This window comes from Anarhichas minor, unplaced genomic scaffold, assembly GCF_050575085.1.
Source record: "Anarhichas minor isolate MPS153535 unplaced genomic scaffold, ASM5057508v1 ptg000055l, whole genome shotgun sequence".
Lineage (NCBI taxonomy): Eukaryota > Metazoa > Chordata > Actinopteri > Perciformes > Anarhichadidae > Anarhichas > Anarhichas minor.
Window position 1 is genome coordinate 2,009,062 of NW_027466501.1, and position 16,694 is coordinate 2,025,755.

The following is a 16,694-nucleotide window of genomic DNA, read 5'->3' on the forward strand; positions in this document are numbered from 1 at the left end:
TCGTCATCTAGTCTTCAAATAATGAACGTACAAATAACAAATAATGAAGGTACATAAATCCAGTATTTTATTGGGGACATGTTCTACAACAGACACTGCATTGGAAAAAGAGGCTTAAAACAAACATTACATATTCTTATGAGCAGTGGTTTTAAATTCAGACAACAAACACGTACTGCAGGCTCTGTGACATGGAGGCTTTCCTCAGATCAGCAGTAGTACAGACAACGGACACAGTTCCACAGCCAGTCGCGGGTCATTGTTGAAAAATCGGGATAGACATCGTACACCACTGGGTTTACTGACAAACTTCAATTGGATGAAGAGGATAAACGGCAGTATGAATTGTGCTTGTCATTTAATGGCAGTTTAATTTGAAAACTGAGACCCTTAAAAGTACTAGACAAACTACGCTACTGCAGAGCCGGAAAGGTAGCACTATGAAACCAGTGAGGGCTGTGTAAAGCCCTGGTCAGACGGTGACCTACACGGCCATGTGCAGAGTGATGGGGCAGTGGTCGCTTCCCAGGGGCTTGTTGCGGATCTTGCTGTCGCACAGGCCCGGCAGCAGGCTGGACGACAGCAGGAAGTAATCGAGCCTCCAGCCCACGTTCTTTCCGCGGGAGTTCATCATGTAGGTCCAGAAGGTGTAGGCGTTGGCCTGCTCCGGGTAGAGCTCGCGGAAGCTGTCGGTGAAACCGGACTCCAGCAGCTGGCTGATGCCCTCGCGCTCCTCTGGGGTGAATCCTGCGCTTCTCTTGTTCCCCTTCGGGTTCTTCAGGTCGATATCCTGGTGTGCGACGTTGAGGTCGCCGCACAGCACCACGGGCTTCTGCATGTCCAGCTCGCTCAGGTACGCCCGGAAGTCCACGTCCCACGTTTTTCGGTAATCTAGGCGCACAAGGCCTCTGCCGGAGTTCGGCACGTAGGCGGTCACCAGGTAGAAGCTGAGGAACTCGGCGGTGATGACGCGGCCCTCCTTGTCATGCTCTTCTTTGCCTGGAGTGTTTGGAAGGTAAGGTGCAGTTAAGAATGGAATGTCTTCACCAGGATTCAAAGTTCAATAACTTATTGTGTAGGTTTGTGTTCACAAAAAAATTGTAGGGTAATAAAAAAAACTCAATTCACTCATAGTTCTGACAATATGCTCATTCCTTTTCTTGAGACGTGTACAGTAAATGTGAAGCTACAGTCAGCAGCCACTTAGCTTAGCATAAAAACTAGAAACTGTAGATGTACTTAAAAAAAATAATCATAAATCTCTTTTCATGCAATTTCCAAACGCTTAAAAGTGAATCAATTTGAAGCTGTACTTCACAAATGTGCTTTACAAAATGATGCCCTAGAATCTAAACGAGTATTGTTGTCATTTACAGCCACCAGTGCAGGTTCAATGACAGTGTGCTATACAGGCCCAGTAGAAGACACCACTCACCAATGCCATAGGTGACTTTGAGGGGTTCAGTCTTGCACAGCATAGCCACACCACTGTAACCCTCCTTCTCATCGGACACGGCCCAGTACTTGTGAGGGTACTCTGGCATCGAGGTGATGGCAGCGGGGAGGGATTTCTCTGCACACTTTGTCTCCTGCAGGCACAAAACATCTGGAGCCTCCTCACGCACCCACTGGGAGGAAGAACACAAGCGTTGGACCGTTAAAACTGTTCTCAGAACTTAACTAGGCAAATCACTCACGTTGCCTTCGGTCACCGCAAACGCACATCCAGGCCGTTCTTTTTCACCCAGGCCCTCAGGCCGTCAACGTTCCAGGAGGTGATCTTCATGTTGGCGTCGCGTCCATCTTTGCTGGTCATTTTGTCAGGAGGATCTTCGTACAATATCGGGGCCTCTGGTTCCTTAGCCTTCTTGGTTCTCTTTGCCGAAGCTGCGAGGTGAAATACGGGGTCATGAAAGTGGTTGATCTCACACACACACGTTTCAGTTTAAAAGATGCATTTAAAAGTTGTTCGATATGCAGTAGAACAGCAAGTGTTTGTGCATTGGTGCACGCTGTCTCACCGGAGCCCGTGTCATTCTCCCCGTCCGCGGCCGCCTCTTCTGCCTTCTTGCCTCTCTTCATGCTTGAATTCGCTCTGACTGCACACGCACCTCGCAGACACACAGCACGCACACACAACAGCACACACGCCGCTGGGGGAAAACAGAGGAGCAATTATTGTGATGCGTTTCTCTGGAAACTGTTATCAGTCAATACACAAGAGTTTCACAGTTGTTTCCCACTGTGCCATTAAGGCTAAATCATCAGCATGTTTTTACTGGAGTGCAATCAAATCCACTGCTGGTTGATAAAACTAAAAAATACTTGAAGATGTCACCTGAGAATTATCTTTTTTCCTGGCATTTCGTAGGCTAATCAATTGTTTGAGAAAAATACTGATAAATAGTTGCATTAATTCTAATTCAACATATTTGAGGTTTTAAATCAACATGCACAAAGGTTGAGAACTGATGTTGCATAATACGGCACAGTTTCTTTGTTTACTAACAATATTTTAGATTTTAAGAACACAACAATTTAAGAAAAATGAATCTGCTGTACTGAGCATAACATGTTTGTAGTTAAATAATACTTGTTAGGGCTCTCGGTTGGACCAACTTTGTAACGGAGACTAATTTTTTTAGTTAATAATCTGCAAACATTTACAATAGTAAGTCTGAAAACTTGAGTGCGAACTAACACTCGAATAGATGCACATCAACACCAGTATCGCACTATCGAGTGTTGGCCGAGATACCATTAGTGTCCTCATAATGAAAAAATCCCTCCGATTTAAACGCCATTTGTTTAAAATAGTGTGCTTGTAAAGGCAAGTAAATCCTCTGACTAAGTGGGAGCAAGCGGGACGTTTATTTTGATGCAAGTCGTTGCTGTGAAGAAGCTTATAGCCGAGCACATTAAATACAAAATATGAATACATTTCTAGCCCACTGGATGCACAATTAACAGCATGCACGGAGAAGACGCAAAACCCTAAAAAATAAATTAGCTAAGCTGCTTTAACGCGTTACACAACAGGTTTTGTGGCCAGCTATGCTAACGCTAGCTTGTCCTCCGTGACAAAGAGAACAGAGCCAGCAGCAGACGGCCTGCCCTGAGAATGAATGGAGCCAGCTAGCTTAATTAGCTTGATATGCATCTTATTTGATTAATCTACAAATGCAAATGCGGTAAAACAACGCACGTGATTTCATTTCAACCAGCAACACGTTTCAGAAAAAGGAGATGCAAATAATCTTACTTGCACTTTTACAACAGGATGCAAAGACGAGGTGAGTACTTCTTTTGTCACTTCCCCCAAACCAAACTCACAATGCAGCGCAAAGATTTCTCACCACGTGCTTGATGCACTTACTGAATGCCTAAACGTATGCCTGACAGAAATGACAAATAACACGTTTTTAATCACGTCTTTTTAAATTGAAAAACGAAATACACATCTGTAGCTGATATGACACATATTACATTATCTTGACTTGTTGCTGAAGTAAAACTTTATTTAGACAATGTTTTTTGGTGAGGCCATCTCTAGAGCTGTCAGTGTTTGGGACCATTTAGGACCCCTTTCAATGGAGGAGTTGAAGTGAAGAAGTTAGCCGAGGCAGTATAATTATTCGTTTAAAACTATAACTGGCACGAATTTGGATTAATTTGAATCACCGGAAGAAAGCGTAAAGGTAGGTACACTTATTTTTAAATTCAATGTAGCGTTAAATGTATCGTTAAGCTAGTTTTACGGATACGGCATGCTGTCACTCACTGCTATCTTAACAGCTACACAGCTGTGCAGAGTGGTGTAATTAGGGTTTTCGCGCTAGCTAGACATGTACAGTATGTATACTATATTGTTGCATTTTGTACGTTTTATGTGTCGGGAGGGGAGTGTAATATTTCCATAAATGTCACATAGTGTTATATTTAATAGTACAATTAAAATGGTGGCATTTAAAGCTTGTCACCAAAACCTAATTAAATATAAATTCCCAGTTAGCATATATTTGTCTATTCAGCCAGGTCTTTGAAAAAAGAATGGGTTATAGACTATTTTTATTCACTTATTATATTATATTTAAATTGTAAACACCTATTCTATTTTAGTTTCATTTGTAGTAATTACTCAACCTATCGTATTTAAGTTATAAAACGTTATTATATTTTATTAACGTAATTATTGTTTCATGTTGTTTAATTACTATTACTGTTATTTTAGCTTTTATTTCTATTACGTTTTAATCGTTTTATTGGCATGGTCTCATATTGTCAAATAGCTGAATCGTTATCTTTTCTGTTGTTTTTATGGTCTACACTTGTTCCGTCTTATTTTCATCTCTGATACAGTTTGAACTAAACTAACATGTACTATACAAATATAGTTTGAACAGATGTACCTCCCAGTCAAACTGTGTGACTATACAGTCTATAGACAATGTAACAACAGCTAACCACAGCCATCTGTACTAACCAGTGGACCTGGCAACTACCATTATCAGACCAAATGTAATGTGTAAAATTGGTGCAGTATCCCCATAATATCTTATATTTTGCACTTTGTTTTAATCATGATTATTTTATCATTCCTCATTTTTCATGTTTGGCGTCAAGGAGAGATGAAATGATTCTGTAGAGAATACACTTTAAAAGAGATACTTTCCCTCTGTAACCATACCCTTCTTGGCTTTCCATGCAAAAACAATGCTTTTTTCTTTCCTGTTTTTTTTTTTTTTTAGCTACCATGACTGTAGTAATTGGATTTGAGGGCAGTGCCAATAAGATCGGCATCGGAATCATCAAGGATGGTGAAGTGCTGTCCAACCCTAGACGGACCTACATTACCCCCCCTGGTCAAGGCAAGTCAGTAAGGACACTTTCGCTTCACCGGCGATATGTCAAAGTCTTAACTAGCTCGCATGTGTAGTTGACAACATGTTGTTTTACCCATCAGGGTTCATGCCTAGTGACACTGCCAGGCACCACCGTGCTGTCATACTGACTGTCCTGAAGGAGGCGCTGGAGCAAGCAGGGCTGAAACCTGCAGACATCGACTGTGTGGCGTACACAAAAGGTAACAAAACCTCCTGGGCATTCACCTAGGTAGAGTAAGATTTCAACCATCCAGATGTTTGTCAGAACGAGGCATCATTTTTCAATTTTTAATGATTAAAAGTTTTGTTCTCTAATTTCACCCACAAGTACTGAATGGCACACGGGAGAAGTTTGCCTTCAGGGCTTTGATCTGTTCCCAAACATAACCAAGTAGGTGGTTTTCTGGCAGAAAGCCCTGACGACAAACTTCTTGCATGTGCTGAGAGAGAAGATTAATTAAATGGAAGGTGAATTAATACTGGTGCAGCATATGATAGATAATATGATCATCCATAAAACATGTTATGTTCATGGATGCCTGCAAGGCGTCATCAAACTAATGTAATGTTCTCTCTCAAACAAGGATATGATGTATTCTATCACTCCGACGTGACAAACACCGCTCTTTCTCTTTCTCTCTTTGTTTTCCTCCTCCTCATTCAGGTCCTGGGATGGGTGCCCCCTTGGTGACGGTGGCTCTGGTGGCTCGTACAGTGGCACAGCTTTGGGGGAAGCCGCTCCTCGGTGTCAACCACTGTATTGGACACATTGAGATGGGCCGACTCATCACACAAGCCAACAACCCCACCGTGCTTTATGTCAGTGGAGGGAACACACAGGTTGGTTTGTGACTGCCTCGCTCCTGAGGGGAAGCTATGAGTCTTCCTGATGATCAGCTATCACACAGTGTTGGCGGAGCTGCTACATACACTTACACATTAAGTACACAGTTTTAGGTTCATCGGGTACAAATGTATACTCTTCCTGTGCAGGTGATTGCATACTCAGAGCGGCGGTACAGAATATTTGGGGAGACCATTGACATCGCAGTTGGCAACTGTCTTGACAGGTTTGCCAGAGTTATAAAGGTCTGTGCCATTCTGGTCTTTTTTATTTAGCAACTATTTGCCTTTTACTGTATGTGATGGGTGTTTGTTAATTCTTAGTGCGGAACTGTTTCTTCACTCAGATTTCCAATGACCCCAGTCCAGGCTACAACATAGAGCAGATGGCCAAGAAGTGAGTGAGAGCCACTAAGCAGCTTCATTGTTGTGTGCTTAATACTAATATTTACTACTTAACTTTGCTTCTTATCCATGGTGTTAGAGGGAGTCAGTATGTGGAGCTGCCATATGCAGTAAAAGGAATGGACGTCTCATTTTCTGGGATTTTATCCTATATTGAGGTGAGTGGTTTGCTTGTCTGTTAAACTATATATCTATAAGAAATGCCGTCATCCTCTCTGTTGTCCTTTGACATGATGTAGATATTAATGAGGCAAATCTCAAAGATGATACTCAAGATGATGCCTACTTCATCATTCTTTTGGTTCATGATCCTAAAAGTTGTTTCCTATTTTTGTTCCATAGGATGCTTCTCATAAGATGCTGAGCTCTGGTCAGTGTGCAGCAGAGGACCTGTGCTTCTCCCTACAGGTACAAAGAACTATCAGTTCAATCCTGGAACCCATCGGCGATCGGTCTGATGACGATTGAGCCTCTTGGGACAATGGCCAGTATTTCTGGCAATCCAGAAGTCTCGGTCAAAATTTGGTCTTCCATGCGGTGGCCAATTATTCACTGTACAATTAGCAGCTTGAGACACGAGAATGGAGTTGAGAGACGATGTGTACGACCGGATTAATTAACAAGTAGCGAGTTTGTGTCATTATTTTAGATACATTTTCTTCTGATGACAGCCGATGGGTTCCGCGATTGCACTTCATCCAATGCCATCTGCCTCTTTTGCTTTTCACATGGGTTGTTTACCTGCATTCAACCATAACACGCTCAATTGTGATTTGTCAATACTACCCCGACTACAAACGGAAACCAAAATCCTCAGTCAGTCTGTTAATGTGATGCTGCCCCACATGGTGGATGTGTAGCTCAGTTAAAAAGCTCTATTGAGCCATTTGTCTTTATTGCCCAACACTAATGCCTTCCTCTTTGCAGGAGACCGTGTTCTCCATGCTGGTAGAGATCACAGAGAGGGCCATGGCTCACTGCGGCTCCCAAGAGGTCCTCATTGTGGGGGGTGTTGGCTGTAAGTACGTCAGATTTTAGAAGTTCATCAGTCTTACATGGACGTATGTACAATATAGGAGTCAGAGAGATTGTGTATGATATTGTATTGTACACTATTTCTACAGTTGTAAAATGTTTCCCTTTGAAATGGTGCCACATTTGTAAGGAACATGCATTTGTGGGATGATACTTCAATACTATACTCTTTTCATTACATTTTTATTCAATATTATTCTAAATCTTCTGACATATTATTTTACTTCTTTGTGACTCGTATGACATACTATACTATGACTTTTCTATGTCATACTATACTGTAACTTTTTTGGCGTATCATACTATTACTTTATATTATTTTCTGACCTTTTATGGCATACTATGTTTTTTTTTATGGCTAACTTTAGGATGACTTTTTAAAATTAATTTCTAATGACTTACAGAAAGGGCTCAAACTGTCAGAGAGCCCTCAAACACTGCCCAAGGGAATTACCCATAATTCATTGCTATGGGATGTTAAACACGGGGTAACCAGTGAAAGGTAAACAAAGAGGAAGGCACAGGTATGTTCAGCCTGTCATATTAAACTTACACAGAACCATTAAGGATTAAAGCTGGAACAAAAAACACGTGAAATTAATTTTGTCATCAAAGCTGATTTGACAACAAGTAAATAGATAATCTGACATTACCTCTCATCTTGTGAGGAAAGACGTATAATATAAATACACACAATTGTACATCGTATTTTTTGACATTGTCATGGTAACGTGATATGTTGCAGCAAAGTGCTGTCCCGTTCCTATTTAAACCATTTCAAACCCTTTAAGTCTCTCACACTCAGTGATTTAGCAGGTGGGTTCAGTGTTTGAGGCTTTAGGGGGGCACTGGGATTGGGCCTTTATATCTTGAACCACACCAGGCTCAGGTGTGGTTCATCAGCTGATCAACATCCTGAAAGACAGAAGAGCCAGCAAACAGGACACAGACCCCACGTGGAAAGGAGGGTTCATAACATATGTCAAACGTTTTTTAAAAAGTCATAGTATTCTTCATTCACAATATTCTTAACTACTGCTTTTTAATGAACTTCCCATCGCAGTCACAATTGCCAGAAGGAAGGCCTCAGTTGCCTGAAATGTGAACGTAAATTTAAACTATATACTCCTATCAATTTTAAAAAAGGGATCTAGTCCCAATCAGGAATCAAGAAAGCATCACATTTTATTCACCAGAAGATTTAACCTGTGCGACCTCTCGTTTCATCTGCAGGTAACATGCGCTTGCAGGAGATGATGGGGGTGATGTGTAAGGAGAGAGGAGCCAAGCTGTTTGCCACAGATGAACAGTAAACCAGACATTCATTTACTCTCTATTGATAGGTTAGATTTCTTGGGACCAAAGTACTGCTAATCATTTTTCAATGCATGCTTTGTTTTAGAATGAGCTTGAAGCATGTGTTTTTCATCACTGAGGTGCTATTCTTTCACTGCAATATACAAGTCCTGCATCTCTATAGAAACATAGCTAGAAGTAGTCACACGTTTGTTCAAGTTCGTCGGAAAGAGGAAAATCTGATCCGCTTCTAGCTGTGATGAACGATGTAGTTTTGGCGAATGTTTAAAGAAAATGCTATTCCATCCTCCGGGCAGGTTTTGGGGTTCAGAGGGTTATGTACTTAAGAATCTATTATAATAAACGTGTTGTCAAACGTAAGTTATTGTTGGATGATGCATTTTGAGTACAGTGAAAAGTATAATGGTTTAATGCTTTGTTAAACAGTTAACAGTATGAGAGTAGTGGTAAATTGTCTGGACACAAAAAGCACTCAAGTGGCCCCTATCAAACTTTAGTTTGAATGTGAAAAAGAGCCGTCATTTCACTTGCCCTCACTGCTAAGTTCCTACAATAGTCTGTCACAAAACTGTTGCACGTTCAATCAAAATAACAATGTCCACCTTGTGCCACAGGTTCTGCATCGACAACGGAGCAATGATTGCTCAAGCCGGCTGGGAGATGTTTAGGTCCGGTCAAGTGACTGAGCTGGAAGACTCGTGGATTACACAAAGGTAGCCTTCACGTTACTAGTTCCGTTTATACTGCATCTGTCTTTTAGGAAATCATGGAAATGCTAAGTCGTTGCCCGGGATTTAGTTGTCTTTACAATTGGGTACACGGTGCCGATTATAGGTTTTACTAGACTCAATAAGCTAGGGTGAATAGTATTTCTGGATTAGCACTCCCAAAACGTAGGAGATAAATACATTTTATATTGCTACCGTGCTGTCATTCCTTGTTATCTATTATGTTGACCATGTTTCCTGTCGTAGGTACAGAACAGATGAAGTGGAGGTAACGTGGAGAGACTGATGACCTGACTTCTTGGTGCTACGTATGATGGCTGGTCTAGTACTCCAGTGAGGGGACCCAACATTTTTCTGTACTTGTACATTTGAACCCCATTTAATGCAGCCAATTTGGCGTTAAAGATTTAGGGTTTGTTTGCAGTTACATGACTTGTTAGTTATTGTGCAAAATCAAACCTGAACTTTACATAAAAAAAAAAAAAAAGGGAACATTTCAAGTTTATTCATTTTTATTAAGCAATACTGTTCACTTACATTCCTCCTTTCTCCAGTGTAAATTTTTTTTATTCAATAAATTTTCTTTTCAAAAATCAACATACTGAACATGGTATAAGATCCCTTATGGATTTATGAGTAACATTCACCCGATTGGGGAACCAAATAAAAACAAAAAGGGACACAGCATTAAGATCTGGTGGGTAAAGGGTGAACTCTACTGTGCCTTTGACTACACCCTTCTGTAAACTGAAGACACGGGATACACAAGTCCTCTGCATACATTAACCATAAAACTCTAGCAGGTACAAGACATTCTTCTGTTTCTAATTGGAGGGGGGAAAAGAAGAAAAAATTCGCTCTGGTGAGGGTTTCTCGCACACGGATTGGTCACAACAGATTTTTTTAACAAAGTGCTTGATTGACCACTCGCTTTACAGAAGACAAAAAAACAGCGATAAAACTGACTGCAGCTTCCAAAAGGGGGAAAAATTAAATTACAGCTCAGCGTAGATTGTTTAAAACAAATGACCAGCTCTACACATACAAGCTAAAAAGGTAATGAGGCGATGAAAACAGGTCTGATTAATTAAGGCAGGCTTTCTGTAAGGCGTTAAAAAAGTCCATTGCTGTAAGATCTCAAAGGAGTTAGTCCAAAGTGTCTCAGTGTGGCTTTGCGTGAAGACATCATCCTGAGTGCAGTGTGTGTGTGAACGGGACTCATACATTTGTCCATCTTTATGTGTTTAAATGTGCATGTAGGTGTGTGTTGTATACGTGTCTGTATATACTTTGGGTGTCTCACACTGCTAGGCCGGGTGCTCCTGGGTCTCCTTGTACCAGACCACCTTTTTTGGAACTGCAAAACATGAGAACAAAACAATGTCAGGGAGAAGTTTGGAAAAACAGAAAAAAAAAAAAAAAAAAAATAGAAGTTACAATAAATTTGTATCGATTATAATATATAAAATCAATAACATTTGAGTGTCTCGTAACCCTAACCAGGCAATAAATTGTTAGTCATAATACCGGTATAATTTATCAGATTTTCTAAAATTGTATTATAACGGCAATATTCCGACTTGTTGATGTAGTAACGTCATAGGATATACACACCGAGCATTGCTGAAAGCTAAATCGCTTCACTTTAGAGGAGTTAGTTTAAAAAGGGAGCTAAAGACTTTGGTAGTGTGGGCATGGGGGCCCGAGGATACATACGGGACGTATAGGAAAACTAGTTTAGTTACCATACCCGGAATTAATGATGATCCTCAGTCTCTCATCCACAACTGCTGCGTTACACAAACACACGGCTCTCACTCGGCTAATAGCTAATTGTTACAAACAAGTGCAAGTTATTTTGTGGAGCTGCCTCATAGTGAAGGCTCTGAATGACGTAAGTTCCCTCTAGTAAGCAGTGTTCCAGTGTGCGTCTGGGGATTTTACTGTTAACGAGGCCGGAGTAATAAAGTTGATGCAGTCTTGGTTGCAGACTATTATTTTATTACCATCATAAAGTATAAGGGCAACGTAACCTGCAGGCAGTGAATCTCATCAGCAGAGGGAGGAGGACCGATACCGACGGATCTCAACAGGATTTGTTTCCAGTGAGAGATATTAACGAGTTTAAATGGTGACTCTGCTGTTAACATTACTGTTTAGCCAACTTCTCTAGAAACAATATGAAGCATAGTTATATTTGAAATGTATATTCAATTCTAATCCCATTATGAATTTATTACCAGGCTGGCATAGGAAATGAACAGCTAATATGCACACTTAAATATTTGTTGCAAGCAAACACGTCGTACAGACCTAATGCTTTGTAACATGACAGCTGGTCTGAGTATGTAACACAAGTTACAGCAGGCAGAGTAGAGGATGATAATAAATATTTGATAGGCTAAAGACAATATTGTGTCATATCGGTAATCAGACACACCCAGAGAGGTCATATTATTTTAGGGCCATACGGCCCCGCTATAAGAAATGATTCATGCTCCCAATTGGCCAAATGCATGGTTCTATCCGATATATAAACATTTTACAAGCTGGGCAGCTCATTCTAGAATCAAATGTGCCCTTTTAACATCATCATCAATGAGGTGTGTGGCACCGTAGTAAAGACACTCTGGTTCAAAGAGCACAGATCTACATAATGCAATGACAGTGATATGACTAACAATTCAGGTTGTTTCCAAAATAGCTAACTAGATAACTAAAATAGAATAAATAACAAAAATAAATATATATAAATAAAATAAATATAATAATATATAATAATAATAAATAAAATAGATAACTACTAAATATTGTCACGACATGTTAACACATTTAAGGAGCTAAAGCAAATAGGCCACGCCCCTCGAAACAAGCACGGCTTTGACTCATCGTACCTTTTTTCTGTTTGTTGCACATAGCGTTCCATTCTGAGAGGACAAAAAGAGGGTCATTGTTAGAATTAATTCTCTGAAAAGAAAGTGCTCAAAAAAAATTAATCTGGCAGAACAATGTCTTCAAAGCACATCCCAATTCTCACCTCTACTGTGATAGTTCAAAGCCTCCATTAGATGGCGACAACTAAGCAGCAGCTTCCCGTTGCTTGCGTCCACCTCTGGGTGCGTGGTGGGGGGGGCAGAGGTACTGACTGGAACAGGCGTGTCCTCCGGAGGCTGGACTGTGAGAACTGTCTCGAACTGTAGGTCTGCTGACTGTGCGGCGTCTGTGGGCTGAGGAGGGAGAGCGTTGGCAGCGGGTCGAGGGCCGGAGGCTTCGCTGATAAAACTGAGACCCCACTGGTTCTGTAGCAGCACGCCGATGGCAGGGCGGTCCTCCTCCAGCCCCCCACTGGCCGCTCCCGCCTTCACCTTGGACGCGTAGCTGACGGCAGGCTGCAGCTTGGCGGGGCTGTCCTGCACTGGGAAGGCAGGTGGGGGCTTGAGCAGCGACAGACTGTCCTCCACCCACCTCTCCTTCTGGTTAACCTTTTGTGGCCGCTCGCTTACTCGGCCGACCCCCTTCTGACTTTCCCTGCGGAGGCTGCGGCCTTTGTGTTGCTGGCCCTTGCGCTCCTTTTCCCTGCGGAAGCTGAAGGTGTGCACGTGGGTGGGTCCGATCAGGACGCCTTCGGGTGAAAGCTGCCGGGGCTGTTGGTCACCCCCAGAGATGCAGCCTCCGCCTCCACCACCTCCACAGTTTCCTGAGCCGGGAGACAGGCGGCGGTTGCGAATGTGAGGCTCGGAGTTGGTGGCTGCAACGAGGACTGCTGGATCACACAGGGTATCGGACTCACACACGGTGTTGCTGGCTTCCCATGTACCTGAAAGAGACGTTGACAAGTTGTAGTTGAAACAAACAATAACAGTGTCATTTAGAAAGTAATTTCTCTCTTCTTCGGAAACAAAATATTGAAATTCTGATTAAAATGCATCAACCGCAACACCACCTGCAGTGGAGATCCAATGAACAACCAGCATTCAGGCAGCCTCCCACTGCAGATTCAGACCAAGCCAAAGTGACCAATGCCGTGGAGTATTGCTGCGTACATGCTCGAGCGTAGACAATACAGATTTAAAAGCAGATGATTAAAGCGCTTGAGCCACGCTACAGCGAGAGTTCAGGAATTATCAACGGGTCTTATGGAGCATTGCAGAATAAATACTTTACATTTAAATTAAACATCTTTTAATTGTTAATCATTTTCAAAATACATTAACAAAAGTTATTTTCTGCAAATTCTTGGTTTTCCCTATTTTGCTGAAAATGTGGCCGAAGAACCGAGGTCATTTTGATGGTCGTTTTTCCAGCCAGTAGCGTGACTCTTAGAAGGCAAAAGAATAAGAACTGTAGACCGCCACTTACGAACAGTTAAATATGCCTTTAAAGTGTATTCTGAAGGGCTTAAATGTGTGCGTCCACTCGCTCTTAAGTGTTGCATTGGAACATGTAAAAAAGATCGACCAATATATGTCAGTGTGAAGGAGTAAAAAGAATATTAATTTTCTCTCAACAAAGCAAAGAAGGAATTTCATTTTCTCTACATGCAGAACTTAAAAAATACAAGCACAGCTCGGCTCTTTCTGTGATGAACATTAAGAAACAGTTTACATCCGTTTTGGTATTGGCGAGACCTTGTAGATTGTCATTGATCATACCGTTAGAAACATTATTACAGGTAAATGTGGTGTTTGGTTTCTTCAGAAACCATAAGAAAAGAAAAAGATTTTCTATAATAAATTTGGTAATGGCATTCAAATATTTTCATGAATATAAAGCTATATATGAAAGTACTTTGTAATTCACATGACAAAAAGTTAATCATGATACTTAATATCTGTATATTCACCACAGAACATGTTTGAAGACGGACAGTGCGATTACGGTCGCTTGATTCAAGGCCATTCGTAGTGTCAGTGAAACCGCGAAGCCAAAGGATCAGACATCGCTTCAAGAGGCATTTGCTCGAGGCACTGCCTCTGACAGGAAAAGCAGGTGGTGGAGCGACGTTACAAAAGCAATAATCCACTTATGTAGGACTTCAAGCTAGTCGAGCAGACGGCTTCAGATCAATGATTAGAACACTGGACTCTTCTCCACTTCTCTACAACATAACTGTTTTACAACGATCTTAAAATATGTTGCTTTAACAAAAGGAAAGTTGTTAGCATTTATGACTTATTCAATATATTTTATTTGGTATAGCCCAAAATATGAAATATGAATATGAACACATACGACCTCTGTCCCGGGACCCTTACACCGGAACAGGAAAACGTATTTATTTTTAAAGTTATAATTCTACCATGTTGAAGTTTGCACAATAAATATTTTTCACATTCTGCAACTGTTTCACGCAATCCGATTTATTCATGTATTGTTTAATTTTGTGGAGCCATGATTAATAATTGAGTCACTTTAGTCTATACATGCCATTATAATGGTTTTTTTATATTCTATGTACTCCTGGCTGTAGAACACGGCAACATAAACATATAACGGTCATGTCACATAAAAAACTGATTTATTTTCCTTTTCCTCCCAGCCACAATGGGTTGAACACCCCAAATATCCACATTCCATGCATCCCAGAAACAAGTTCCAGGTTTTGGTGATTACACTGTCACAAAGAACATCACTCATCTCAATCATTTGGACCAAGTCTTAAGAGACCACACTCAACATGTAATAATCCCTATCCTGCTCGTATTTAACAACAGTCCTGAGACACAAACAGTCTAACACAGGATTCTTCACTTGGCACTGGTTCACAAAGGGATCTTTGCACTAGACCGTTTCATATAAAACAAACTGACTGACTACAGCCTACCATAGCGTCCACTCCCTGTCACCACACATCTCACCGTTAGTGATATTGTACCAATGTTACACAACGACCGGTGTGTCGTTCAGTAACACTAGATGGCTCGCGGTGATCAAGGAATGATTGTTAACTTAGTATTGACGGGGAGGTTAATTTATATTAGTTCAAGTTTAGCCATTTTCTGTCCATGTGACACACGACAGACAGACAAACATTACCGCCCGCTGTTTCTAAAGGCATGTCGGCGGGTGCTTTGTATCGTTACTTAACTTGTGTGGTCACAAATGTCGATGGAACACGCCAATACGATTAAGAAAATGATACACACGGCCCGAATAGCGTGCCCGCTCTAAAGCGCCACAATTCAACTAAACTGGAGCGGTGACGTTAGTTTTCCAATCCAGAGAGCTCCCGACGAACTAGCTGCCCGTATTCCAGTCTCTGGTTAAAAATAGTAAATTGACCACTTTATAGAGTATCTTTGGATACAACAACATGCTATGACCCGTGTGAGCGGTGCTGGCCGCTAACAAGACGGCGAACCAGCCCTGGTGTTAGCTAACTTTAATTAGCAGCGTCATGGTGCGGTGACTTAAACTCGACGGTTTTTATTCATCTGCCGTCACTGCATGGTACATGTAGTTTAACAATGTCTCAAAAACAACGGTTGTCGCAAAAGAGAGGGCCATAGTTTCTTACCATATCATGTAATTAACAGCTAGCTAGCATGTTAGCCGAACTCAAAGTTTCGTAACCCCCCATTCAAAGCGGCGAGCAGGCTGCTATCGACGCCAATAGCATAGTTGCTAACACCATCGACAGGACAACAAAATAGCTTCTGAAAGTGAAGAATTTCGGTCAGATATGTCAGAAAGTTGTATAAACTTACCTGTTTTGATATGCATGTCTTTTCGTTTAGCGTGTTGTGGAAGTTTAACCGTTTAGTAACTTTTGTTTACAGCGTTAGGATAACGACGGCTCGCTGGTTGAGTCTTGTGTGGCCACCCGGAAGCGACACGAGAATGTGGGTGGGACAGGAAGTCCCTGCACATAAAGGGGTCCGGCGGTAAACTTGGAGGGAATTTTATATTCAAACCTGTGTATGACGACAACCCATGTGATAACCACGTGGTGTCATCTAGACGATAGTGACAGACGACACTTCCTCATTAATGTACTTACATAAGTATGATATAACAATAGCAAATGCAAGCAAATCAAATGGTGTCTATTTGTATGGGGAAGGAAACTTAGCTCTGCCAAAGTAAAAGTTGGTGTTGTCTCTTTAACCTCTTTGTTTTTCTTGAAAAGTAAGAGATGTTCAGGCCTCTATTTATCAATTAAGGGAACAAGAAGGATATCACAAGAGGAACTGCTCACAGCTTTTTGGCAGATGAGAGAAAATAAAGTAGACTTATACATAATGGTCTGTTTTGACTATTTCCATTTCCCACACTCACAAAACTGGTCTGAAGGGTCTAAATGCTTTTGAGATTTTGATTAGCAATATATATTAACTGTAACAACCTCTGTTTACCTCTCTATATATTTGTGTTAAGTTGGAAATAAACAATCATACGAAACAAATAATGTAGGAATACTCGCGTCTGATCCTTTGTGTCTGCTTCTTTGCTCGGCTTTATCGCTGTTCCCACGCTCTCCTCT

General features: G+C 41.3%; 3 protein-coding genes across 5 annotated transcripts; 1 reads left to right on the plus strand and 2 right to left on the minus strand.

The window, feature by feature from the left end:
- Nucleotides 1-44: 44 nt before the first annotated feature.
- apex1 (APEX nuclease (multifunctional DNA repair enzyme) 1) lies at nucleotides 45-3,377 on the minus strand. Its single transcript, XM_076076250.1, has 5 exons — nucleotides 3,263-3,377; nucleotides 2,022-2,153; nucleotides 1,724-1,887; nucleotides 1,436-1,628; nucleotides 45-999 (listed from the first exon to the last, which is right to left on the minus strand). The coding sequence occupies exons 2-5, from the start codon at nucleotides 2,080-2,082 to the stop codon at nucleotides 485-487; spliced, it is 933 nt and encodes a 310-aa protein (XP_075932365.1). The 5' UTR covers nucleotides 2,083-2,153; nucleotides 3,263-3,377; the 3' UTR covers nucleotides 45-484.
- A 178-nt stretch (nucleotides 3,378-3,555) lies between these two features.
- On the plus strand, nucleotides 3,556-10,604 carry osgep (O-sialoglycoprotein endopeptidase). Of its 3 annotated transcripts, none has more exons than XM_076076248.1 (12): nucleotides 3,556-3,698; nucleotides 4,749-4,872; nucleotides 4,964-5,083; nucleotides 5,548-5,723; nucleotides 5,877-5,972; nucleotides 6,074-6,123; nucleotides 6,211-6,289; nucleotides 6,474-6,539; nucleotides 7,059-7,149; nucleotides 8,400-8,475; nucleotides 9,098-9,196; nucleotides 9,458-10,604. In XM_076076248.1, the coding sequence occupies exons 2-12, from the start codon at nucleotides 4,815-4,817 to the stop codon at nucleotides 9,495-9,497; spliced, it is 951 nt and encodes a 316-aa protein (XP_075932363.1). In that variant the 5' UTR covers nucleotides 3,556-3,698; nucleotides 4,749-4,814; the 3' UTR covers nucleotides 9,498-10,604. The 3 variants fall into 3 exon arrangements, with proteins under 3 accessions (XP_075932363.1, XP_075932362.1, XP_075932364.1); XM_076076247.1 differs by having other exon boundaries at nucleotides 4,749-4,868; XM_076076249.1 differs by lacking the exon at nucleotides 3,556-3,698 and having other exon boundaries at nucleotides 4,749-4,876.
- LOC142932036 (uncharacterized) lies at nucleotides 9,706-16,074 on the minus strand. Its single transcript, XM_076076251.1, has 4 exons — nucleotides 15,919-16,074; nucleotides 12,249-13,028; nucleotides 12,106-12,138; nucleotides 9,706-10,568 (listed from the first exon to the last, which is right to left on the minus strand). The coding sequence occupies exons 1-4, from the start codon at nucleotides 15,932-15,934 to the stop codon at nucleotides 10,519-10,521; spliced, it is 879 nt and encodes a 292-aa protein (XP_075932366.1). The 5' UTR covers nucleotides 15,935-16,074; the 3' UTR covers nucleotides 9,706-10,518.
- Nucleotides 16,075-16,694: the final 620 nt, after the last annotated feature.

Coding starts and splice junctions, on each gene's coding strand:
- apex1 (XM_076076250.1), bottom strand. CDS start 2,082: ATGAAGAGAGGCAAGAAGGCAGAAGAGGCGGCCGCGGACGGGGAGAAT. Junction 1,888..2,021: donor GGAGAATGACACGGGCTCCG/GTGAGACAGCGT, acceptor TTCACCTCGCAG/CTTCGGCAAAGAGAACCAAG. Junction 1,629..1,723: donor TGAAAAAGAACGGCCTGGAT/GTGCGTTTGCGG, acceptor TCTTCCTCCCAG/TGGGTGCGTGAGGAGGCTCC.
- osgep (XM_076076247.1), top strand. CDS start 4,754: ATGACTGTAGTAATTGGATTTGAGGGCAGTGCCAATAAGATCGGCATC. Junction 6,290..6,473: donor GGATTTTATCCTATATTGAG/GTGAGTGGTTTG, acceptor TTTGTTCCATAG/GATGCTTCTCATAAGATGCT. Junction 9,197..9,457: donor GACTCGTGGATTACACAAAG/GTAGCCTTCACG, acceptor TTCCTGTCGTAG/GTACAGAACAGATGAAGTGG.
- LOC142932036 (XM_076076251.1), bottom strand. Junction 12,139..12,248: donor TTTGAACTATCACAGTAGAG/GTGAGAATTGGG, acceptor TTGTCCTCTCAG/AATGGAACGCTATGTGCAAC. Junction 10,569..12,105: donor GTGCAACAAACAGAAAAAAG/GTACGATGAGTC, acceptor CATGTTTTGCAG/TTCCAAAAAAGGTGGTCTGG.